Genomic DNA, 26,663 nt, shown 5'->3' with positions numbered 1-26,663 from the left:
ATGGTTCTTTTTTGGTGTTGCCAGGATTTTGATTCTCGTAAGAAAAAAAAGGCAGTTGTAATGAGTTAAGTATTTTGTATTTTAAACTTTGTTTCAGTTGCATTAGTATTTAATCGTTATGTGAGCCACCTGTGGCAGATGTGTGGTGGAATGGCATAATATATATGTATTCAAAATGATGTTTTGAGATTAGGTTTGTTAGCTTTTGTGTTAGCAAAAAAGTTAGTTGTGTTACAGTTGTAAGATTGGAAACCTTGCCTAGGATGAAAAAAGAATTTTATGAGGTTACTAGTTTTCAAAACTTACCATATGATTGTGTGAATGTATATTTGGGGTGGATCCAGAGATATACCCGTGGGTGAGGTGGAAAGTGACTTTTCCACCCCATCCTCTCCCAGACAGTCTTCTGAAAAGGCTTCTCAATTCCTTTGCTGAATGGGGTTAGATGTGGTATGGGAGACGAAGGGGAAAGATTGTGGAAAATCTCTGCTCACAGAGATGCTTTCACACCTTTCTGCAATCTTCCTCTTCTGCCACACCACATTGGGGATCACTTAGGGGTTCTCCATATGTGGTAGCCACTGCAGGGGGACCTCTAATTTTTTGTTAACCTCAATGGTTCATCAACCAGCAGGTAGGCTGGTTGATCTTTGCAAAACACACCCAATGCCTATGCTGAACCAATTGCATCTGTAATCATTAAAGTTGTGGCCTAATTTGAATCCAGCATGTGTTTCCTGTTCCCTTTCTTTTGTCTGTGCACTCCACCTCTGCCTCACTGTCCCTGGGCCCACAAAACAGTAGACAGCAGTGTAAGAACATTTTAAAGGAAGCACTGCGGCAATAAATAGTTCAGGAGTCCCCTGGCTCATGTATGAGTGCCTACTGGGTATGTAGCCTTGTGCTTCTCTGTAGATTCAGCTGTCTTCTTTGGCTCTAGGAAGTCAACACATTTTCTATCTGCCCTTGGGGCAATCTGAAATTATTAGTATAATGAAAATGACTAATTATAAACAGATTTTAATTATTTGGACTGACGGATTGCTTTGTAAAAATAAAGTTGCATGATAGACCGCTTAACCCACAGCAGCTTAAATATAAATCGCATAAAATAGTTTATTGAACTAAGTCAGCTGAGAAACTAATTCTTCTACTGCAAACTATGTTGGAATTTTGACTGTAAAAAAGGACTATATGATCTTTCAGATAATTAGAAGGCAGACTTAAAAATGCAAAACATATGTGAAATCTTTACTAGTTCATTTCATGGGTTGTTAGACCTGAGAACAGTGGTATTGCTCATAACAAGCAATCAAAGAAGACGGTATTACTTTTAAGATTGCTTTCAGAATCCCTATGTGCAAAACCCCTGTGCAAATATTAGTGAGTAACTAATTCAATGTGCATGTAGAGAGGCTGTGCATGAATTCCCATATAGACTTTGTCAGACAGTAGTTTCTGTAAGGATTGAACCTTATATGGAAATCCAGAACTGGCTATTTTTTGTGTTCTTTTCTTAGTCCCCTCTTCTCATTCCTCTGTGTCCAATGTGATAATGAGGCATATCCTACATTCCAACAACTTTAGGATCTCTCATTAGTGATTCACTTTTTCCTTTCTTGTTGACTTCTCTTGCTATGGAAGGAAGTGAATGCCTATATTAGGAATTCATCCAGTTATTTAAATTAACTACCCTTGGCAAAGGCTTGCCCAGTAGCTTGTCTGGGAAAGCCATTCAAATGTCAGCATATTTCTTCTCACATGAGATGGAAATCAAATTGTTGCATAAAACATTTCTAGCTGGACGCACTTCATGTTTATCTAGCTACAATGAACACACTAAGATTCCTGAGTATTCAGCCTAAGATGTAAATATGTTGATTTTTTTTCCAATAGTAATGGGAAAATATTCCAATTTTGCACCATTAGGTATGTATTCCTTGTTGGGTTTGTTTTATCATATGTTTAGACAATTATATATAGGAACAATTATGCACATGTAAGTTTCTCTTCCTGTTGCTTCAGTGTCATAATTATTCAGGCCTGCCCACACAGGAGTTGTATATGTTTGTATAAACTATAAAAAGTAGCTACCCTCTGTGAATATGTATTTGCAAGGCTTGTTGTCTAACATATTGTTAGAAAAACATTTATCCTCTTGGGATTTGTGCCTATTAAGCCAGTTAAGTACTGCTCTTATTAATGTGCTTAATAGTATTGCTAAGCAAAAACAATGCTTTCCTTTTGCTAAAAATAAATAAATCCTGTGAACATGTATGAACTCCTAAGATGTCAATGCAGAAGAATTATTCTTTCTGTGAGACAGCAGTGTAAGCAAGAACTCATTATTTATGCTTTAGGAAATAATAATAATAATAATAATAATAATAATAATAATAATAATAATAATAATAATAGTAATTTATTATTTATACCCTGCCCATCTGGCTGAGTTTCCCCAGCCACTCTGGGTGGCTTCCAACAAAATATTAAAAACACAATAAAACATCAAACATTTAAAACTTTGCTAAATAGGGCTGCCTTCAGATGTCTTCTAAAAGTCAGTTGTTTATTTCCTTGACATCTGATGGGAGGGCATTCCACATAGCGGGCGCCACTACCAAGAAGGCCCTCTTCCTGGTTCCCTGTAACCTCACTTCTCGCAGTGAGGGAACCGCCAGAAGGCCCTCGGAGTTGGACCTCAGTGTTCGGGCTGACACATGTCAGAACTCTGCATTTGTGTGGGTGTGAACACATACACTCACAATAATACTGAATATATAAACCATTAATGATGCAGATAGGAAGGAACTTGAGGCATGTCTTTGGTAAGACAAAGCAAAAGAAATAAGATATAATAGCTTTCAGTATAAATAAGATATAAACATGAATTGCATCACTGAAAAGTGAACTATACCATCCATGCAAATGTGTATAACAGAGCCTTGGCTCTGTCGTGAGGCTGCTTTATCATTTAAAAGAAACACAAACAGTGGACTGAGACCTGCAGTAGGCCTTGGACCGCTTTCAGATGGGGCTCAGTCCACAGCCTGCCCAGTGCCTGCTCACTTAGTCTGCCCTACCCCCTAGCTATGCCAAAATCTTTTGCCAGGCAAGGTTTTGTGGTATATTTTTGGGAGTGGGGGAAAATTAACTCAGATTAAACTCATTGACTAAGATAGATAGATAGATAGATAGATAGATAGATAGATAGATAGATACTTAGATACTTCCTTTGCCCAGGTATCAGAGTGATACTAGTCTAGAATGTTGGAACCATATTTATAGTGGCAGGTAGAAATAAACATACTGTGCAGCAAGAAGAAAAAAGTCATTGTTTTATGGCTTACTCAGCATCCAGTTTTTTATACTCGTTATGTGTTTTTGCTGATATTTCTATAAAGCAGTCAATCCTACCACTATTTCAGGTTAAAGGAACTTCTGACACACATTCTATTGGTGCACTTAAAAAATTACTTTTAATATATGCAGTCCTGTTTAAAATAATATGCTTTGTTTGAGTCTTTCAGATAAGTGTGCTGGGTGCTGAGGTTTTAGGGTTTCCCCCCTCCTTTTGCTTTGGTTATTGTGCATAGAAATCTGTAGTGAGTTGTTTCCCTTTGTCTCTGTAGTTATCAGAGACTGTTACAGACGATTGCGGTACTCGAGGCTCAGCGCACTCAAGCAGTTCAAGATCTTGAGAGTTTAGGCAGACACCAGAGAGAAGCGCTGAAAGATCCCATTGGATTTGTGGAAAGTCTCCAAAAGAAGGTATTGCAGTGGGAATTTTTAAGCACCCCTGAGAGATGTTTGATAACGAATAATTCATCTCCTGCAGACAAGTGCGTGTAAATGGTAGAATTAGGGGAAAACATGGTCTTTCTATAAGACACAGGCAATTAGAGCTTCGTGAGTCTGTTACCTTCTCAAATACATTGTTTGTTCAAAACTGTGCTTCTGAAGATTTTGTAATGAGGTTGTAATGTTGGTTGAGGGCCTGTCAGATCTAATAGGTAAGGGCAAGAGTTTCCATTCTTCTTCCCTTAACTTGTCTTTTCCCAAATTCCCCACTTGGGGCTGGTTCTTCTGATTCAGGGCCTCCCATGCACTCAGGCAGCTGAGGTATGAAATGGTTCTCCATACTGTGCCCAACTCCCAATTTGTTTGGCAGTTTCAATTAAGCTGTCTATAAAAGCCACCGCTCTCCGTAACTGAGGGGCAGAGGCAGCCATTTCTCCTGACTTCATACCTCCTTTAACCATCAATGACATATTCAGTGGCCTCCATATCCTTTCATGCTATAGACAGCGCCAATGCTTCTTGTTGTTGGGTTTTTAAATAGCCCCTTAACATCCCAGCTACAATTCACCCAGGGGTGATACTGAAACATTGTGGTAGAAAATGGAGTTTGTGCCCTCTCCCACATCCATGTCCCTCTCCAGATAGCTTTCAGTGTAAACTCAGCCCTTCACTCCTGATCTTATGAAGCCCTCTTACAGCCTGGGCACACGAGCACCAGGAACTCGATATTATCAGGGTTCCCGATTGTAAGGTTCCTGAATGGAAGCCCCTTACAGACTTCTGTGCTAAAGGCTAAAAGGACGAGTGTGGTGGGAATGGGCACTCTTGACATGGTTTAGGATTTTGGAGTAATGTTTGGTACAGACACCTAGTCTCTTCCTGCTCCCCTTGCCATCACGTATTTAGACTGAACATTTGAAGAAGGCTTCTCATTGCAAAATTTCTGCAGAGAAAAACACAACATCTCCATGTGACCAGGTGTTCATGCATAGGATTTGGTTCACACTGAAAGCTGTCTGCAGGTGGGGAATAGGCTGCATGCTCACACTAATGTCCCACCACGCTGTTTTAGGGTTATTTGCCTCCCCTAGTTGAATGTATGCTGCAGCATTGTAACTCCTCCTGCTTGTCATTGACAGTTAATTTACTTCTGATTTTGCAGAGAAAGTTTAGATGTCCTAGCAAAGAGAACTAGCAATTGAGCTGTATGATGCAGTCATGAGAAAGCAGAAGTGTCTGTTTCAGGCCAGTCTGTAGATGTTTTTGTGGAACATACTGCCATTGATTACAATTGAATTATTAAGGGAAGAGCATATAGTGAGTGAGTTGTAGGGGGAAATATCCACACACATTCTGAAGATGTTTTTGACCAACTGTGGTATGTTCTTTAATTTCTATTTCCTGGTCTCCTCCCTGTCTCTCTTAATATGCTATATTTGCACACAGACTAAAATTTGATGGGAAATCATGCTTTCTATTTAGCTAACAAAAGACAGTAAGAGGAGATGTCTGTCACTGTTTTAAACATGATCTCCAACAAGCCATCATTTCCCATTCCCCTACATATTTTATATGCTTTCCTGTGTATTACTGTGGACGAGTTCCTTTTAAAATGTGGAAATACAGTAAAACATGGTTACTTTAAAACAGGCTCATATTAGTTTCATATTGCATCATTTGAAAGTGTGCTTTGTGTGTATTTGTGAACTCTTTTCTTCATAATTTTGACTTTTTCAGGTTGACGTAGGGCTTCCATATCCACAGAGAGTTGTTCAGCTGCCAGATATATCCTGGGACCAATATACTACAAGCCTTGGGAATTTTGAAAGAGAATTCAAAAACCGAAAGCGTAACAGTAGACGAGCAAAACTTATTTTTGATAAAGGTAAGTAAATAACAATGTCATGGTGGTGGGGCACTCTAATGCTCTTTAATAATTATTTTCTATTATTTTCAGTAGGTTTACCTGTAAGACCAAAAAGCCCTTTGGATCTCAGAAAGGATGGAGAGGCCACTTCGTACTCTGTCTTGCCTTTCAGTGATTGTCCAGAAGCTTCAGCAAACAACCGTCCGCAGGTAAATACTACCAAAAATAAGACAGAAGCTATTTTCAGGATTTTATAAAACAGCATTTTCAATAGTTGTAATGAATTCAAAGGCACCAGTTTCAAATACCTGCCCATTGGGAATATTTATTTTAATGTGAAAATTTAGATGATTTGCTTAGTCATTCATTGAGTAAACTCTGGTTTTGTTTGAATTAAATCCAGTTAAATGAACTTCTCTAAAGTCTTGTCCCATGTTATGTACTGTATTTAAGCAGATGATAAGAGGGCGACTTTGTGATGAGACCAAACCTGAAACTTTTAATCAGCTGTGGAGTACAGAAGAACAGGTAATGGAAAATGAGGCTAGCAGAATCATACAATTCTATAATGTTAATTTGGCTTTTGCATTGTATTCCCCACCCCTGCCCACCCCCATTAATGAATAAGTGGAGCTCTCTTTTGTGAAACATTAATTGGTATCTATGACCTACTTTGTGATTGCTTCAGAAAAAGCTTGAATTACTACTCCTGAAATATCCACCAGAAGAAATAGAATCTCGACGATGGCAGAAAATAGCTGATGAACTGGGAAACAGAACTGCGAAGCAGGTAATAGGGAGCAACACTTGTTTGAGGTCTGTGTAGCCCAACAGGCGGGTTTTGTGCCTGTGTAAAACAAGCCAGAGAACTAGGGGTAGATATCCAATCCCTGGTGCAGAAGCTTCAAGAAGTGCAACAGGTGCCTTCCTGCTCAGTTCTCTTCTCATTGCCCCAACAGACTCTTATCTGTTGCTTTTGCTAAGAGTTGCTTTCATAGGTTATACAATTTCTTCTGGAGTGGTGAGAAGAATAGCAGTGGGTGGCAATCAATTTTATCTTGAACCACATTTTCAACAAAATCTACTCAAATTATCAATTTGTCTCTTCCCAGTAATGAGCTACTATCAAAGCTAAACCTCAGCAGAGTTCTTTCATACGAATAGCACAGAGGCTTCAGAATTATATTCCTATATAATGTCCACTGAGAACCTAGTTTTTTAACACCGGTATTATTAGTTTGTTGTTCTTTCAAATTAATTAATGAATTAGTAGGTATTAGTAAGAAAACTCTGGTCCTAACCCTTCACTGCCTTGGGGGATATCTTCAGGAAAAGAAAAGGGTAAGAAGGGAACCCTACACAAATCCCTAAGATGGATGGCACTTTGTACACCTCTTTCCAACAACTGCAGCCAAGCCGGTGCCAAACACATTGCCCTGTATTCCTTTGGATTACATATGCCAAGAGGTGGATCCTGTTGTCTGAGCAGGACCTCTATGCACACTACTCTGGCTTGCGCCCCAGGGAGGTCACTTAGGTGCTGCTAATGCAGCAGCTTGACTTCATCCCTGGAGGCGTACTCCATTGTCTCATGAGACTGACAGATGCCAACAAGTTAGGAATGCTATCAGTGGCAAGCCCCCCAATAATCCTTTAATGGTACCAGCTCTCTAGTAAACTTTGTCTGCAAAGTACATGAAAAATGGCAAATTTCAGATTTTTGGGTTGTTGCATTGCACCTAGAGTAAAATTATAAATGTGTGAAAAGGATTTTTATCCTAGACTGAAGAAAGTTCATTTATCTCCTTTGATTAAAATTAGAGTTGACTCCATACCACAATGCGTTATAATTACAGTGGTACCTCGGGTTAAGTACTTAATTCGTTCCGGAGGTCCGTTCTTAACCTGAAACTGTTCTTAACCTGAAGCACCACTTTAGCTAACGGGGCCTCCTGCTGCTGCTGCGCCACCAGACCACGATTTATGTTCTCATCCTGAAGCAAAGTTCTTAACCTGAGGCACTATTTCTGGGTTAGCGGAGTCTATAACCTGAAGCGTATGTAACCTGAAGCGTATGTAACCCGAGGTACCACTGTAGTTTGAAGGCGCATCTGGAATATTTTTTAATTTGAAACAAGCATTTTCCTCACTTACTCATTTATTAAATTTCTATACCTTTCTCAAAACGAAGCCCCGAAGCCCACATTTTGCTGATGAGCAGAGTACAATTTAATAGTACTTGCAATATTTTCTCTTTTGTAACCAGATTCACAACTAAGAGGCAACCAATAATGCCCTATGATATGAATGCAATGTAGCATTATATTAGGAACTTCTAGTCCTTCCCCCTTAAGACATTTTATATTTCCTAGATCTTTTCCTGGCCACAATACATTCATTAAATAAGTTTCCTCATAATCTGAAAATATTGGTATCCTATTAAATAGGAATTTAGAGAGAATATTTCATATTTTAAATAATCCTGAATTGAATATATATTGTTCTGATCTTGTTGAAGGAAGGACAGAATGAAAAATAATCTGTAACCTCTTACTTTGCTAATTTAGCAAATTAAAAAGCTTTATTCCATAACTTTTTGGTATCTGTGGCTCTGTATGTTCACTATTTAAATGCTTTTAAGCACCAGCAATATTGGGCAGATATCGCGGAAAATGGAGGTGACAATGTCTTTATACAAGTTACAGACAAAATTAAGTAGGGGATTAGGGAGGAGGAGTAGAAGCAATCTGGGAAAGTGAGTGACAAATTGGCAAACAGAGCTCTGGAAGGGCTTTGCAAATGAAGCTGTTCTTGATGACGGATTTGAAGAGGAGTGCGAAGTGTTCTTATGAATAGGGAAGAGGGCATGGCTTTAAGTGTATAGAGCAGCATGGCAGCTAGGAACTTATGAGTGGCACATTTGTAAAGTAGATAATGTTCACTATGTCTCTGTTAAATGTTTTAAGGTAACATTACCAGCTGTCATCCATCTCTCATGTTTTTACCTTTTTAAATACAAAACATAGCTTACTAATTGGTATTAATGTTTAGAATTAGTGCCCATATGTATTTTTAAAAATCTGTTTTTACTCTTTCAGGTTGCCAGCAGAGTGCAAAAGTATTTTATAAAACTGACTAAGGCTGGTATTCCAGTTCCGGGCAGAACTCCAAACTTGTATTTTTACTCCAAAAAGGTAATTGCTAGAATATTTCACATCTGTTTCTGGCGTTTAGATAAAAATACATTTGTGGAAAACATGAATGGTGCTTTATCAGCACATTTTACTTGTTTGTTTGTTTGTTTGCTTGCTTTGGAAGAAATTTTCAGAAAGAGTAGCCTCTCCATAGTGGTCAAAGATGCCAAATTTCAGACTGATCTAGGGGCTTTTGTGCTGGACACCATTTTATTATGATTAAAAAACAAAACCCCAAATATCAATAACTCTTTTTTTTGAGGGGGGATTAGATGCAATTTGGAGACAAGATCCCCCCTTTTTAAGGATGAATCATGCCAAATTTCAGAAGGATACCTTCAGAGGTATCGCACAATGTCAGCCGTTACAATTGTAGCAGATGGCTTTAAAAAGGAATCACTTCATCTTACCTAGTGCTTTGTGGACAATTAGACTGAAATTTACAGACATAGAGGTCTGCTGGGGCAAGAAACCCACCAAATTGAAGACAAATAGAACCAGGGAATTTTCGGAGTTAATCTGGGGAGATTAATTTTCCAGACTGACTTATTCCCTAGTGGTATAGAAGCAGAGGACTGGGAAATTTTCAGCAGTGTGTCACCAGTATGTTGTGTATTCACATTAAACCATAGTTTGTTTAAGAGATAATGGTTTAAAGCGCACTGTTGTATGTCTTGTTCATGTGTGTAATAAAACTGTACCATTCCAACACAAATTTATCCATGGCATTTTTTCCCGCCTTGCTGTTTTTAGCTTACCTCTATTTGGTTTTTCCTTTCAATCCCTTCCCAAAATCTGATGATCACCAACCTGTCTGCTACCATAAATATCCAACAAATGGTTTAAAGTGGACATTCAGTGGAATATCAGAGCAGCAGATCCACAGTTTCATACCATGCCCAGCCAGGGTAGAAGGTGGAGGCCTTTTCCTCACCCCCTCACCTCTAGGCTAGTATGACTGAGAGGCTCTTCCTTCTGTGGATTTGTGGAGTTTTGGGTGCCACACAGTGGCATTTTCCCTTCTTTGTTACTTAAATTCTGTTTTTAAACCGGTTATTAAATGTTTTGGTTTAAAGCACCCTGTTTGCATTGGTTCTGAAGAGCCTTGTTGATCGCTTACACAAATCGTTTTATTTGTGGGATTTTGTAAATAGGGAAGCGGGAGTGTTCCACTTAATTACTTAATCAGATTTTCAGCCAGTTTTTGGCAAAACAATTTCTTGTTTTCAGAATTCATCAGTGCTTTGACCATATGTTGTAATAATGTCTTTATAATGAAAATTAGAAGTAATGTGGCGGTTCTTTTTCACTGCATTTCAAACAGCATTTGTTTGTTGTACTCGTCAGCAGTTTGATGTGTATCTAAATTGCCTGTGAATGTCCACAGAAGTGGGCCGAGACACGGCGAGGATGCCTTTTCCTGATGAGTATTCAATTCATGTTGAAGCTGGTTTGGGGGAAGCGCATCAAAATGCAATATTTAACAAGAAACTACATGATAGATATGGATTGTGGCTAATGCTGTGTGTATACAGCTTCCCAAACCAATGGTGAGAACACATTGGATACTGTTAAAATGTTACGATGGTGGTTTCTTAATACCATTTCATAGATGGTGTGTTCTTCTGTTCTAGTCCTCCAGTAGAAGGCAACATCCTCTGAATAAACATCTCTTCAAGCCCTCAACTTTCATGACATCCCATGAACCTCCCGTGTATATGGACGAAGATGATGACAGATCAAGTTTTCATAGTCATTTAGGCAATGCAGCAGAGGAGGAATCATCGGTATATTTTTTATTCTAAGTAGATGATTATGCATGAAGGTGCTGAGAGTTAAGACAGCTCAAGGAATGCCTGTGTTGAGTAAAGCAAAATCTTCAATATAATAGGAACAGGTTTTCGGTGCCAAAAGTGTTGGGTAAAAGTGTATCTGTTTATTTTTCCTTTCCTTTCCAAACCCCCATGTGAGAGCTGAAAATACTTCTGCTTTAATCTTCAGCATCTTGGCACATTTCTTATGTGATTATTATTATTCAACAGACAAGGACAGATCTTCCTTGTGCATGCAGGTCCTGCTGTCTGCCCACCCGCTATGTGAAAATTCAGTTATTACATAAAGAATTACATAAAGAATTATGCCCAAACCTTGCTATACACACTACAGATTCAGATATCCAGACAGCTGGAGTTTGCCTACTTCCTTCCTTGTTTTGGGAAGAAACCATGCAGGGAGGAAGTGGGGAGAGAGATCAGATAAATCAGGGAGCAGGAGGGAGTGGACAAACCAGTTTTCCCTTTGTCTCTCTCTTGCTGGTTGGCTGCAGCCATTTCAGGAAGAAACTATGGAGGGAATGGGAGAGAGATCAGATAAATCACAGATTAGAAACGTTCCCATAGAAATCATTAGAAATTGTACTCATTTTGTGAACGCTTGCCAAATGAATGATTTCCAGAGAATTCATTGTGGTTGGTAAGCAGGATAGCTCAGCGCTAGAGCTTTGAATTCACATCCCTCAGATACAGCTCTATAATTATAAGGTGACATTGATTTTACTGTGAGGATTGCCTACAGTGATTCTGTGGCATGCAAGTGTAAGCGGTAGTCAGATAAAGAAATTTATCTTCCACAACTTCTCAGCTTGGAAATGGTTAGGTGCAGTCTTTCCAGCTCGACCAGACACATTGTTTTCATTCATGGCATTAGTTTATTTTCTGTCTGGATGTTCTGCTTCTATAAGAAAAAAAAGAACTAGGCCATTGCTGTAGTCCTAGGGACACTTTAGTCCATCCCTTCTGCTTTACCCCACCCTTGTGAGGAGCCAGAGGAGGCCTTCCACTTCCCTCACAGGTAGCGTCTCATGCACGTACCTTCCACAGCATCTCCAAGGCTGTGATCCTCTCTGCACTTTCTTGGGAGATAGCTCCATTGAACTCTGCCATCGGGGAGAACAAAGTGTGTTGTTTCTCAGGGCTCTCTCAGCAAGACAGGTGGCTTTTTTCAGAACATTACTTTTCTGCTTCTTCCTCTTTTCTTCTACCGCTGTTCTTACCTCCCATGCATTTGTACATCCTGGACTACTTTTTATTTTGTAATAGGCAGCTTTGGTCAGAGATTGTCCTTCCTACCCTGAGAAGGGGACATAGAACAGGAGGCTGAAGAAAGCCACACAAATCCAAGTGTAATGTGATTTTGCTTTATGAGACATCTTGAGGGCTTTTAAAGGCAAAAGTCAGAGTAAAAATAAATCTCATAAACCTTCTCCTATTCTGCACCTCACATTGTAAAACTGCATTGAAGGATTTTGTTTGCTAGGTTTATCTTTAGTGAAAACAAATCTGTTCTCTATCACATTTCAAAGATTACATTAGAAGTCATGCAATACCCTATTAGAATTTTTCATTCTGTCTTGGTTGCATCTCTGCCTTCAGGGGACATTCTGTTTCTTCCTGTCTCAATAGTTCTTCAAAGCTTTCCAGCCACATTTCTCTCCTATTCCTAACTATCAAAGGGTTTTTAGAGCTGATGAATGAATCTGATAACTTAAAAATCAAGCTCATGTTAATTTTTAAGAGGGAGAGGGGGAAATGTCTTTTCAGTAATGAAGCCATTCTAACATTTCTATTCTTAAATTTTGTCTTAGAGAGCAAAAAAAAATAACAAAAATACTATTTTCCTTTAGCATATGTGGATCTGCTTAAACAGTTTGGATTCTTAATATTATTCATTCTCTCCCCCCCCTCCCTCCCTCCTCTTTAACAGGATGAAGAAAGTATCCCTGTAGCATATCGAGAATTACCAGAATACAAAGAGCTGCTTGAGCTAAAAAAGCTGAAGAAGCAGAAACTGCAGCACATGCGTGCCGAAAGTGGTTTTGTGCAACACATAGGCTTTAAGGTTAGTAAAGCTGGAGGGTTAAGTGGGAGCTTTCCTGCCACTCCTTTAGTCAACTTGGGTGGCAGGGTCATTGGATTAGAACAAGCGTAGTGTTTTAGAGTGGTCCATGCAAGATGAGTAAAACTAAAGAGAGATTGAGAAAAATTATAGCTGTTTCCGGGACCTAGCCTTCATGTTAGAAACTGGTTATATTGCACCTAAGACTGTTGTAAGCTGCCCCGGGAACTGCTGGGGTAGGTAATAAATTTCATTATTATTACTATTATTTAATCTTAAGTAAGATTGCACTAGTAGTGACATTTCCAAAAAAGTTTCCCCCCTTGAACATTGTCAGAGATGAAACAATGACGTTCGTAGGTGATCCTGAGCTTTTTGTAGAGCTAGTTACCAATAACTATAGTAGTTGCATTGCAACCTAGCTCATAATTCTGAAAGGGGAGATGTTAGACAAAACTGTGTATGATGTAAACTAGCTCTTAGCAGCAGTTTAGCGTCGACTGCGGGCACCCAAGGTGGGTGCACGCCAGGTTGTGGTGTGTGTGTGTGTGTGCCAGCCTTGCCCACACTGCCAGAGCGACCCCCCCCCCACTGGAGCAAAGCAGGGCTGCACTGAGTCACCTGCCCGCCCGTGCGGGGGAGCCCTGCCAGCCGATGTGGCCTTGGTGGGCAGAGAAGGGCACTGGGTTGGGCTGTGCTGGGGGTGCCTGCATGGTCACGCCTGGTTCATGCCGCCTCAGAAATTGTGCTCACGGACTCCCTGGCACACACACACCCCTACGCTACAGCCCTGGCTCTTAGGCACAGCAACTTATTTCCTCTCTCAGCCAGTTATATTCCTTAAATCATAACTTTTGATGCCCTCTGTAATCTGTAGAGACTTACATTTTTGGAAATTGCTTTTGGAAATGGTTTTCCTGAGTGTTCTCTCCTGAATCTGTTTTCAGTGCGATAACTGTGGAATCGATCCCATTCAAGGCATTCGGTGGCACTGCCGAGACTGCCCTCCAGAAATGTCTTTGGATTTCTGTGATTCTTGTTCTGACTGGTAAGCAACATGCATCTATGACAATTACTAACAATAAGCTTAAAGCGGAAATCCAATGCATACTTGTCTCAGTGGGTCTTGTCTCTGTGTAGAGGACTAAAATCACATGTAATTTCTACCCCCTCCCCAAATTTAAATCATGATATGAAATGCGTACCATAAAGTTATATAAATTCGCTGAGGATAAAATATTGCATGCATAGGATATAATTAAGATATTTTGTAGGGCATTTTTGACAAATGTTTAGTGTGAGAATTTTTGACAAATGGAATGCACCCATGGATTTCTTTGTGCGGAATTTCATACTTATCAAATAACGCTTCTTCCTTTTCTTTCAGTCTGCATGAAACAGACATTCACAAGGAAAGTCACCGATTGGAGCCTATGTACAGAGCAGAAATGTTCTTAGATAGAGACTACTGTATGTCCCAAGGCCCCACTTATAATTACCTTGACCCCAACTACTTTCCTGCAAATAGATGACATGGAAAGCAAATCTGCAACCTGAAGCTTAGTATCCTCTCTGAAAACCAACCGTGGCACTGTTGGTGATTCTGTGTCCACCTTGGGAAGACGTTTGCTTTCCCAGGAATGTCATCCTCAGCATGAGAGCGTCCCGAGTGCCCTCATCAAAATCCTGCTCTCTGACCTGTCATGATACTAGATAACTGAACAGAGGTTGAACATTCCTAGTGTGCGGAAAGCTTTTGGGGGAGATTTTCTTTTCACTGCGTTAGTTTGGGGGGGCGGGGGGGTGTAAGTTGGTTTAATCTGAAGAGAGGAGTTGCAAAAGTGTGGCCGGAAACGAAAGCACACATTAAGGTTAGTCATTTCCAAAGAACTTGACTACTAGGAGATGCAGAGATGATGAAGTGCGTACATTAAAAAACAGTTAAGTAGTTTGCAGTTTTGTTGTGAAAATAGTTTGCAGCACAGAAAACTGACTTCTTTAGGCAGAGTTTTAACCTAAGACAGTGTTTGCGTCTAGAACGTATTCTTAAAACAATCACTGTCTCTGTGATGGTCGGTAATAGGCCTTTATAAAATTGGAGCTGCTTAATCAAGTTGATGTTTCTTTACTTTCATTTCATTTTCTTTTTTTCTTTTTACCACAACAAAATTTTATTTACCAACAGTGAAGCACTACAGGAGGCAACAGTGGCACTGCTTCCTTAACCAGCTCATGGTGTGTGAATATTATAAAATTGTCACGCAAATATATTTTTAAATGTAATGTTATATAAAATGACCATGTGATGTGTACAAAAATATGGTGAAAAGTGCCAGTGGTAGTAACTGTGTAAAAGTCTCTAATACCCAACATTAACTCTTATAAAGTAAAATACACAGCCTTCTGCCTCTGTATTTGGAGTTGTTAATGCAACTCATCAAAGAAAACTGCCTAATATAAATCATATATGGGAATAATTTTCCTCTTTTGTAGTATGCACAAGATCCATGAAAGATTGTATTTTTATTACTATTTAAACAAGTGATTAAATTTAGCCTGAGCAGTGAGCAAGGGTTCACATGCATTCTTTTATACTGCTGGATTTTGTTGTGCATCATTTAAAGCATTTTGTATGTTTCTTCTTATCTGTGTATACAGTATGTTCTTAAATAATGTTCAATTGTCAGGAGAACTGTGAGAAATAAACTATGTGGATACAGTCTGTTTATATATAGAATGCTTACTGTGACTTTTTTTTGAGGTTTGACTATTGAACCGACATTCAGAATTAAAAATATAATTTAGCTCTTAAACTCAAGGGGCATATGATCCCCTTAAGGGGCTCAGTGTAGCCTTTGCCCAGCTATTTACTCAGCCTCTTCAAAGATTATGCACAAATACCCTGATCCTGGCACACACCCGTTCTGAGCCGTGTTTGTTCCCACTTGCAGATAGACCTTTTGCGCATGTGCTACTCTATTCACTTTGATGGAGGATGTAGGTTTGCACATGTGTTAATGCTCATGCACAGCTGTATACTTTTAAAATGAATGGAGCAGCGCATTGGGGTGCATGTCGGAATTACCGTGTCTTTAAGAAACCACTGGATTGGATTGACTACATGGGAGAAGGTATCAAGCAAATAAGTAATATTTCCATGTAGCTTCTCTATGGCTATGATGCAGTCGTTCCCCCCAGTATTATAATTGCAGAGTAAAAAGGAAAAGCATTTTGGTACGCTTTATTAGCCTAAATATAGCAATGATCGAAAAAAGCTTTGTAATATTTGTTACATATTTTTAGCTAATATATCATTTTGACATGTATAACTTGTGATTCAGAAATAATGATTATTTTAATTGTAATAGATTTCCACTTGCTTAAAAAAAAACTTGAATTTTCAGAATGACTTCGAGTACATGTTTAACTTAAATATGGCAGTAAATAACTAACAAAGAATTGGCTGGTGCATTTGATAGCAGTTTTGATTTGTTTATTCACAGTGTTAATTTTCACAGTGTTTGTTAGGTGTAATCACTCTTTGTTAGAGGAGCTTGAGCATTTTTTTAATATATTGAGTAGATGATGCAGTACCGTTTCTAATGACTGAGCAGTATAACACATCGTCTGTAAGCATATCTCATTCTTTGAGAAATTTAATAAACCAAAATATATATAACGGAAAAGAATACACCTGATGTATTTCACTTTTCTCTTTAACAAAAGCAAAGGCAAATTGCTTTGGGAAAGACAAATAACTAATTATGCAAATATAAATTATGTCCTTTTTACATATGCAAATGGTGTAACCCATCAGCCTTGATAATTCTTTTACACTGCAACATTCGAAGTTTGTGATGTGGGGGCAATCCGTTGCCATACCTGCTGTGACATTCAGAAAAGGGATTGGTTCTGTAAGCCACCACACTGAGCAGGTGTTCTGTAAGCAAGGCAGCCAATTTGATGTTGGACCCATCCTAATACACTTCCTGTGGGATTCCATTTGTGCCAAACACAGCTGGGGAAAACTAATAGGCGAAACACAACTAAATCTCTTAGTTGATCTTTTGTTTTAATTAAATAATTGGTTTATTTGTTACATCACTCATTTTCTAAGAAGCCCGAGTACATGCTCAAATTGCATATTACAGAAAGTCTAAGCCAGCAGCATACCCATCAAAGCCATATAGAATAGGTAGTTAACCTTCGTCTAAGTTTGTTTGGATGATCTTGATAGATTTTAAAAACAGCTTTTTTGGGGGGTGGGGGGCTAAGTTTCTGACTCTATTTTTCCTGATAATCCAGAAGTAACAAACTTCGTGTAAATTGAAAGTTTATGAAAGATAAAATGAAACCAAGATAAGGGTGGCCTATTTTGGAATTTTAAAACCTTGTGGTCATTTCCCCAAACTTTGATAAGTAGCGGAGATCAATGTGCAAATCAATGTTTTACATGAGTTTATTCAAATTTGCAATGAAGTTTAGTGCTGTGCTTCCTTATATGTCCTGACAAACTGCTCCCACATGCCTGACTTGTTCCCACAGCAGTTGCCATAATACTGCATTAATAAAAAATCCGGAAAACATTTGTAAAAGGGATCAAACAATCAGGAACATCCACAGTTGCAGGCAAAAGAAAAGTGCACTTGATAGTTCAGAGAGTAGCAAGCTGTTTATTGTGCAAATTTAAAGCAAGTTGAAAAATGCAGAAGGATCTGCAGATAATGAAGTAATAATATTTAAAACCCTCTCTGGATGATTGCTTTTGTTTAATGAAACCAAAAGTGCAAAGTAAAAATTATTACTCCTAGCGTTTGTCCATACATTTTATTTGTTTTACATCTTCAGTACAAGAAAAGTAGCTTGAAAAATACAAATCTGCTTCAAAATGCAACTGTTGACAGAGATGAATCATGCAAGAAGAAATAGTAGATGGTCCAGGAGAAGGTAGGAGCCAATTCTGAAGAAATCAAATATGTTTTTATCTTGTTCAGAAAATCTCAGCATTTTTACTTATTTGTGAAATTAATTTTACTTGTGTCCAGAGATACCTTGACTTGAGTGGAAAAGTACTTCTACTTATGCAAGGCACCCCTACCAACATCCTCTAATTTCCCTGAGCCCCTATGTCTCATCCTGTACCAGGAGTCAATTTTAGGGTGTGCAGGGGTTTTTAGTGAGGAGGGGGAGCCAGGGAAGCTCCACTGCATCAGTGGCATTCTGCCCAATCTTCTTTGGCTCAACCCATTGTGTTTTGTGCAAAGAGTGTGCTTGCCCATTTATAAACACAGGCTGAGTAAAACACATCTCTTTCACATGTTCCTCAGGCAATGAAAGACCTAAAATTGAGATTTACAGTTGAAATACTTGTCAGACAACAGAAACAACATGTACTGATGTGATGCCCCCATATTCTTTAAAGGGTGCATGTTAGCTATCTTAACATATGTATTTTGACACTCAAATACTATAAGTGCTTATACATTAAGTGCACCAGCAATATTTGGCACTGGTTTGTTGTTGTTTTAACCAGACCGCAATATCTTTACATTATCACATTTAAGTACATAGGCTGTTTGTACCCATTTTGGTGTTGACACAGCAGCTGATCCCATAATCATATTTGTTAACTGATTAACATTTTACTTACTACATTGTATAATAAGATACCACTTTTCCAGAAGATTTCTTAACTTCTGCTGCTTTGTGTTAATGACTGCAACTCAACTGTAGGCATGTTCCGCCAGTAAGATAAAATGTCAGAAAACAGATTTTTTCAAGCATTATAAGAAAAAAAAAGCAAGCTTAAATAGTCTCAGAATTGAGCTGTTCATTTACAGAAACAAAACATTTCTGTCAGTTCTGCTGACTGTCAGTTAACTGGAAACTCGGATGCTGTATAGTATACCAGGTAATAGTGAAATGCAAGACATGATTTCTAGGAATTAAGAGTTGTTGTTTACCATGCTGCTTTTTAACCTGCAAAGTGCAAACCGTATGATAGACAACATACAGTACTTGAATGTTACTGTACTGTATGGGTTATACAGATTTGAATTTTTTTTACAAAGTTTACAATCTTTCAAGGCAGCAGCTGTGGCTTCAGACAGCATTTTTGATGACCACCGACTGTGCGTATGAGATAGAAAGCGTTGCAATTACACGGAAAGAGATGATGCCTTTCCTTCCTTTTTCAGAAAAGCATCGACAGAAGCACATGCTTCAAGGAAAACCTCTTCTGGTGTCCCTTCTGCATTTATCTGTTAAAAAAAGGAGATTTTATGCATCAGATAGTTGAACCTCAAAAAGGAAACCATTCTCGTATTCTATAATTATTCCCTCCGATGCAAATTCAGGAGGTGAGTGCCTACAGGATTAGTCAAAATGCTGCTGAGAAGCAGCACCATGCTTGAGATAACCTTCAGTTCTGTTGAAGTACAAAAATCCTAAGGGCAAAAACAAAACAGCCTGAAGAGGAATGAGCATGCTCAGCAGCCGCGAGATGCCCTGTGGGCTAGAAAATAAAGCTTGCTTTCCTGGTTTTTATTTTTGGTTAAGTTTTATGAAATTCATTTCAGGACAGAATGTGTGTGCGTGACCTTTTTGAATAGTCCTGCAATAGGGCATTATTCAGTGCTTTAGTTAAACAGTGCAGTTGAGTATATTAAGTACTGAGCTATTTAACAGGCCACAGAGCCATTTTCAAGATTTTCTTAAAGCTATGCACAACTTGGAACCAAGTTACCTAAGTGACTGCCTTCCCCTATACTAGAGGTTGGGAGCTACCAAAAAGAAACAAGATGTTTCCTTAAAAAACACACAACAACCACCCTTATTTCTAAAGTGCCCAACACAAAAATCCTGAGACCTAGTTGCTTCTAAGTTGGTGGGCCAGCATGCTTGCAAATGTTACCCACTTCTGTCATAAAAGAAAAAAAGTTACAGCTATTTCCTCATTTTCTAGTAGTGAAGGGGACTCACTTATGCCTCCGGATCCCATTGGCTGGGAATCACAAATGAGGAAGATGCTTCTGCACTCAGGGTGCTGCTTGTGAGCTTCCCATAGGCATCTGGCTCACCAATGTAAGAACAAGATGGGCCTTTGGCCTGATCCCACTGGGTTCTTCATATGCTCTTAGGAACCAGGTAGCCTCCAAAATGCTTTGGACCATGACAAAACTGTTTTCCAAAGTGCCAAACCAATATTCAAACTGAACATTGTGGTTGGTGCATATGCCCTGGTGCAAACCTAGGAGAGGATTATGGCCTCTTGGAAATCTTACAGCACATGTAAATTGGCTCTTAGCCTTTTGGATGTATTCAGAAGAAGAAGGTACCATAGTCAGTTCCAAAGCCTAGCCAGTTTACCTTAAACAATGGAATTTTGTTTTCATAATAGGTGATCACAGGCTCCATTGCTTGGTAGTAATTTTGGATGCTCTTCATGATGGCTTCTTCACTGCCATCCGAGCACTGGTTTCTTTTCAGAAGGCGGCTGCTCATTGTCTTAGAGGAGCAGTCCATGCAGAGCATCAAAGATGGTTCACCAATCTGGGGAAAAAATGAGAAAATTGACTGAATATAAGAGCTGATCACAGCATAGCATTCTTCCTCATGGGAGTGAGTTCAGAATGCAACATCCACATGGATTATGTAGGAGAGATTGAGACAGGTGACTCAAGAACAATCTAAACAGGAATTGAGCAGATACTCATCAAATCTGCAGATGACCCCAAACTGGGAGGGGTAGCCAATGCCACAGAAGACACTCGGGATTAAAGATGACTTTAATAGATTGGAGAACTGGGCCAAAACTAACAAATTAAATTTCAATAGGGACAAATATAAGGTTCTGCACTTATGCAGCAGGAACCAGTTGCACAAATATGAGATGGGGGCAGCTGGATTGCTAGTACATGTGAAAAGGATCTATGGGTCTTAGTAGACCATAAGCTAACATGAATAAACAGTGTTGTGCAGCAGCAAAAAAAGGCTAATGCTATTCTAGGCTGCATCAACAGAAGTATAGTGTTCTGGTCAAAGGAAACAGTAGTACCATTCTATTCTGCCTTAGACCCCATCTGGAGTACAAGGTCCAGTCTGGGCACCACAATTTAAGAAGGATATTGTCCAGCTGGAATGTGCAGAGGAGGGTGACCAAGGTGATAAAGGGTCTGGAAACCAAGCCTTTTGAGGGTGTTGGGTATGTTTAGCCTGGAAAAGAGATTGAGAGGAGATATGATAGCCATCTTCAAATATCTCAAGGGCTGTCACATGCAATGATGCAGCAAGCTTGTGTTCTGCTCCAGAAGCTAGGATCCAAACCATTGGATTCAAGTTACAAGAAAGGAGATTCTGACAGTAAGAGCAGTTCAACAGTGGAACAGACTCCCACAACAGGTGGTGGACTATCCTTCAGTCAATGTTTTTAAGCAGAGGTTGGATGGCCATTAGTCTTGGATGCTTCAGTTGAGATTCCTGCATTGCAGGATGTTAGACTAGATGGCCCTTGGAGTCCCTTTCAACTCTACAATTTGTTGATTCTAGGTTTGTGCAATATTATGTAAAGTAAAAGGATTCTTACAACTAGCTTAACCTGCCATGTTGTAGACTCCTGTTTGTTTCAAAAGACGTTTGCCCATTTAGCATTGGAAGCTGGCTGTTTAAGAAAATAATAACTAAAATAGCTAGTGTAGAAGCAGAGACTCTTGAAGCTGCAAAAATGCAACATCTAAATCAGCCCTGAGATGATATTTTAATGGAAAAACACCTCTCCATGCAGTGTTATATAGCAGATGATAACATAATTCATTTCATGCACAAGGAGGCACCAGTGTACCAAAAATTAGTCTCTGACCTAGTGAGGAGTTATTCTGACACAATAACACTGTTGGTGTGAACTGAGGAATCAACTATGCCATATTTTAAAATGTTACATCACAATGACGAGAGAACAATTTAACAATATCCTGGAGGGAGCTGCTTATTTAAGGGGAAGAGGCCATTTATGCCAAGATGAGGAAGTGAAGCCCATGACTCTTGGTGTTCTAATGACAGGATTAATCTTCAGTACTTTGTACAAAAAGTGCTTTATGACAAGGTAAAAATAATAATAATGTTCTCTTCATTGGTATTTCCTAATTAAAAGATTAAATGAAATCCCGTCAGCGCACTTTGCATCAGGTGCACAGAGATAAGACTCAAAGGAGCTACTTGGGGGAGGGAATATGTATGTTGTCATTCCCCTCAACCCATCTCAGCTAATTATTTAGGGTAGCTGAGTAGTAGCTGGCAAGTAATGTGCTACCTATTGGACGGCTTTAAAAGGGATTAGACAAGGGATTTGTGGAGGATAATGCTATCGGTGCCAGTTATCAGGGAACAAAAGTGGCAAGGATACTCAGGTCCTGCCTGCAGGCTTTCCATGGACATCTTGTTTGGCCACTGTGAGACCTGAGGACTGGATCAGAAGGCCCTGATGCAGCAGAGCTATTGTGTTCCAGCTCTCCATCAGCAAAAGGGGAAACTCAAAATGTGAATGGAAAACATACGGATCTGTAATGAAATAGCTCAGTGCCTTTTCTCACTGTCTTGGCTATATATTTATATCTGGGTTTCTTCTTTCTTTAAACAATTCTATGGCAAACATAAACTGCACTGCATATGTATCGGTTTCTAAATAGTTTGTATCAGTGCATTCCTAAATTGATCTTTTGTGTGCTTTGTCTGCATAAAAAGTGATATGCAATGTATGAACATTAAACACAAGAGTTCAGCAGGCAGAGCTTTTCTGAAGGGTATCTGCATACTAAGACATCATTTTTATGAATTTCAGCATGTTGCAGAGCAGTACGAGGCACAGGTCGCTTGCTGAAAAAAAATCCTGGCAGCCCTAATTAGAAGATAGGAAAGTGCCTTTTCCTGAACCAGACTATCAGTCTCTCATGCTCAGTCTGGTCCCCAGCCATGCTGGGTGGGTTGATGGGAGTTGCAGTCTAAAACATCTGAATGGCACCAGGTTAGGGAAGGCCGATCTACCCAGACTGACAGTGGCTCTCCAGGGTTTTCAGATGGAAGTGTTCCCCAGACCTACCTAGAGAAGGCAAGGATGGAACCTGGAACCTTTTGCATTCTGAGCGAGTGCTCTGCTGTTAAGCTGCAGCCTTTCCCTTCACAATGTGCTAATGCTCACCTAGAATATAAGTTTCACCACTCCTCTTCCTCTCCTCACTTCTTCCCCAACCTTATACTGTAAAGGTAAAGGGACCCCTGACCATTAGGTCCAGTTGTGGCCGACTCTGGGGTTGTGGCGCTCATCTCGCTTTATCAGCTGAGGGAGCCGGTGTACAGCTTCCGGGTTATGCGGCCAGCATGACTAAGCCGATTCTAGCGAACCAGAGCAGCGCATGGAAACGCTGTTTACCTTCCCGCCGGTATCTACTTGCACTTTGACATGCTTTCAAACTGCTAGGTGGGCAGGAGCAGGGGCTGAGCAACAGGAGCTCACCCCATTGCGGGGATTTGAACCGCCAACCTTCTGATCGGCAAGTCCTAGGCTCTGTGGTTTAACCCACAGCGCCACCCGCATCCCTACCTTATACTGTAGTCAACATTAATGTCTTGTAACAAATGTAATTGATATTGTCAGGGGTTTAGGAGCAGAGGCACGGGCAAGGGAGGAAACAGAGAGCGAAGGGGAGGAGGCAGAAGAAAAGATGAGTGATGACGACGACCCGAGATCTCCTAGTCTTTCCAGTGAATCAGAGGATTCACAGAAAGGAGCACCAGTGGCCAGGGCAAGGGGGGAGTCTAGGGGGGCACCCCAGGAAGATAGAGCCAGAGGGGACTCAGGGGGGAGCAGCTGGAAATCGGGACCAGCGTCACCGCCAGGGAGCAGGGAAGAGGAAGGGAGCCAGGGGGGAAGCGCTGGCAGCTCACCACAGGAGGGAGGGCATGAGTCAGGAGTGGCCACACCTCCATCGGGGAGCGAAGAAACGGTTAAGAGGAAAGTGGAAGGTTGGGCGCGCGCGCCAAGTTCAAATGCAGAGGAAGGCGGCGCAGTAAGCAGCCCCGAAAGGGAGCCAGGTCCTAAAGCCCGGCGCAAGGAGGCAGGAGGGTCCGGGTCAGCGTCAGAAGAATCCCGGAAGGAAGAAACCCCGGGGGGTAGAGGGACCCAGAGGAGGACAGTCAGGCGGAAAAGGTGGAGCAAGGCTAGGATATTAAGTTGGTGCACACGGGGCGGAGACTCAGACGGAGCTTCGCCGATCTAGCTACTAGACGTAGAGTTGCGCGCAGCAGCGTGAGAATGGAAACTGTAATTCAATAAAGACTTTTACTTAATGATCGCTGGCTAGCGTGATCCTCTGTGAGCTAGGATCTTCAAGCAGCTCTGACAGTAAGCTCCGTCCCCACGATTGTGGGCATCTACAGCCTCGAGGAGGGGAGAGAAACAGGTGCCTACTAGCGAGCTCACGAACGGCAGACGACATGACGGCTGAGCAGCAGATAGAGGAACTCAGAAAAGCAGTGGCACAACTGAATGCCGAGGCTCTCGCATCCAGGAAGAGAGAGGAGGAGGCAGCTGCCGCCTGCAGGGATCTCCAGGTCAGGTTAGACGTGCTGACAAAGCAGACACCCCGGCAGGAGGGAATTGGGTTGGCGAGACGGACAGGCGGGCTGGTCTCTCACTTCGATGGGAACCTGCAACAGTATCCCAACTTTAGAGCCGACGTACTGTGCGCACTGCAACTGCTGCATAAAGACTTTAGAGATGAGCAAGAGAGAGTGGGATTCATCATGTCCCATTTGCATGGGGATGCTAAAGCATGGCTACGCAATTTATGGAGAGATAAGGATCCGGCGCTCCAGAATGCAGATGCCTTTATTAAAGCGATGGATGGGTGTTTTTTATCAAGTATTGACGTGGATCTTGCACGGAAGGAGGTGCATGGGCTGAGACAAGGGAGGGCCAGCGTCAGGCAGTATCATGCCCGCTTTTTCGCCTTGGTCAGTGCCCTGGAATGGGACAGAGATTCGGCTCCTGTAAGAGACCTCTTTTGGGAGGGGCTGCACAACTCGATTAAAGATGAGATCGCGAGGGGGGAGAGACCCCGAACCACCCAGGAGGTCGTTCAGAGGGCACTGGCAGTGGGGGTGAGGCTGGAAGAACGTCCGTGGAGCAGGGACGAAGGGCGTGGAGGGCGCGAACCAGCCAGGGGCCCCTCCTTTCTTCCCAGAGAAGCAGCACGGGCGCAATCCACGCCTCCGCCAGGAGGAGGAGCCGAACCTATGGAGGTTGGAGGTGCAAGGGCTCAGTCAGCAACCAGAGCCCTAGCACCGGCAGCAGTGAAAGCGAAGCCTCCTAGAGGGAACAGGAAGTGTTACGTCTGTGAGGAGCCAGGGCATATGGCAAAAGAGTGTCCCCAGAGGCTCCACAAGCTTACTGCAGCCTCGGCAATGGTGACTGCAGCGACGCAGCAAGGAGGACCACAGCAGGGAAACGACGCAGTCTGGCTGGAGGAAGAGGCCCTGGGGCCCAGCCAGACGTGTTAGTGGCGCAGTCCCCAGAGGTTTTACAGCCCGTGAACCCCCTCCCGCCCAAACCAGTGGTGAGGCTCACCGCATCTCTCCAGCTGCCCAATGGAATCACCATTGACGTGCCCATCACAGTTGACTCGGGCAGCAACGCGGACTTTATAGGGCAGGACTTTGTCGACAAGCACGCTATACAGTTGCTGCCGGCCACACTGCCCCTGCAGGTTGTCACGGTGGATGGCAGGGAGTTGCTAGGGGGGCAAGTGGTGAAGCAGACGCCGCCCATGGCGATGCGACTTGGAAATCACAAAGAAATCATCAGCTTCAATGTCACTCAACTATCGGATACGCCCATTGTATTGGGAATGAGTTGGCTGGACAAGCACAGCCCAACGCTGGCTTGGTACCAGAGGCAGCTGATCTTCGGCTCTTCCTTTTGTGCTGAACACTGCATCGTGCCCCGGCAGGAAGGAGAGGAAGAGGAGTCACAGCTGCTGCTAGGCACGCTGCAAGCGATTCCCCACAAGTACGCAGAATTTTTGGAAGTTTTCTGCGAGAAGGAGGCGGACAGGCTGCCCCCTCACAGACCATATGACTGCAAGATTGACCTGCTGCCGGGGGTGGCGCTACCTAAGGGGAAACTGTATTCCATGTCAGAGGACGAGCTGCAGGAACTCAAACAGTTCATAGATCATAATTTGGAGCGCGGTTTCATCCGAGAGTCCAAGGCAGCGGGGGGCAGTCCAGTATTCTTTGTTAAAAAGCGAGACACGCCCCAAAAAAGACTGGTCGTGGACTATCGCGTTTTAAACAATGGGACCAAGCCGTCGGACTTCCCCATGCCCCGAATCGACGACCTCCTGGCGAAGGTGCGGAAGGGAAAAGTGTTCACCAAGTTAGACCTGCGAGGGGCGTACAACCTCATTCGTATGCGGGAGGGAGATGAGTGGAAGACGGCCATGTTCACGCCACTGGGTACCTACGAATACAGAGTTATGCCCTTTGGATTGCAAAATGGCTCCCACGTTTTTCAAGCTTTCATGCATCACGTGTTGGCGGGACTTCTCTACAAGACGTGCGTCTGTTTCTTAGATGACATCCTGATCTTTTCGGAATCGCAGCAGGAGCATGACAGACACGTCAAGGAAGTGCTGACCAGACTAAAGCAACATAGGCTCTACGCCAAGCTGGAGAAGTGCCAATTTGACGTGACGGAGGTGGATTTTCTGGGCTACAAGTTGTCTGACAAGGGGCTCGCCATGGACAGCGCCAAGGTTCGCGCGGTATTGGATTGGAAGAGTCCACGCAACCGGAAGGAGGTCCAGAGGTTTGTCGGCTTTGCGAACTTCTATCGCAAGTTTATCAAGGGCTTC

General features: G+C 41.6%; 2 protein-coding genes across 22 annotated transcripts in view; one reads left to right on the top strand and one right to left on the bottom strand.

The window, feature by feature from the left end:
• The window catches only part of ZZZ3 (zinc finger ZZ-type containing 3), a 38,303-nt gene extending 22,815 nt beyond the window's left edge, over window positions 1–15,488 (top strand). For 6 of the 21 annotated variants that reach the window (XM_083510454.1, XM_083510440.1, XM_083510455.1 and 3 more), the window contains 10 exons: window positions 3,633–3,771; window positions 5,539–5,686; window positions 5,759–5,877; window positions 6,125–6,196; window positions 6,357–6,458; window positions 8,767–8,862; window positions 10,497–10,649; window positions 12,625–12,759; window positions 13,704–13,804; window positions 14,144–15,488. In XM_083510454.1, coding sequence (XP_083366580.1) covers window positions 3,633–3,771; window positions 5,539–5,686; window positions 5,759–5,877; window positions 6,125–6,196; window positions 6,357–6,458; window positions 8,767–8,862; window positions 10,497–10,649; window positions 12,625–12,759; window positions 13,704–13,804; window positions 14,144–14,288 — 1,210 coding nt within the window. In that variant the 3' untranslated portion in view covers window positions 14,289–15,488. Of the gene's footprint in view, window positions 1–3,632; window positions 3,772–5,538; window positions 5,687–5,758; window positions 5,878–6,121; window positions 6,197–6,356; window positions 6,459–8,766; window positions 8,863–10,496; window positions 10,650–12,624; window positions 12,760–13,703; window positions 13,805–14,143 lie in introns of all 21 variants that reach the window. The other 15 variants (XM_083510436.1, XM_083510452.1, XM_083510447.1 and 12 more) reach the window with 3 other exon arrangements.
• A 2,080-nt stretch (window positions 15,489–17,568) lies between these two features.
• AK5 (adenylate kinase 5) overlaps window positions 17,569–26,663 on the bottom strand; it is a 92,681-nt gene continuing 83,586 nt past the window's right edge. The window contains exons 13-14 of the mRNA XM_083510555.1: window positions 20,125–20,307; window positions 17,569–19,016 (exon numbers count right to left, since the gene is read on the bottom strand). Of these exons, the coding sequence (XP_083366681.1) occupies window positions 18,915–19,016; window positions 20,125–20,307 (285 nt within the window). The 3' untranslated portion in view covers window positions 17,569–18,914. The remainder of the gene's footprint in view (window positions 19,017–20,124; window positions 20,308–26,663) is intronic.

The sequence above is a fragment of the Podarcis liolepis genome, assembly GCF_965112155.1.
Source record: "Podarcis liolepis genome assembly, chromosome: 6".
Taxonomy (NCBI): Eukaryota; Metazoa; Chordata; class Lepidosauria; order Squamata; family Lacertidae; genus Podarcis; species Podarcis liolepis.
This window is presented reverse-complemented; position numbering and strand designations above follow the sequence as displayed.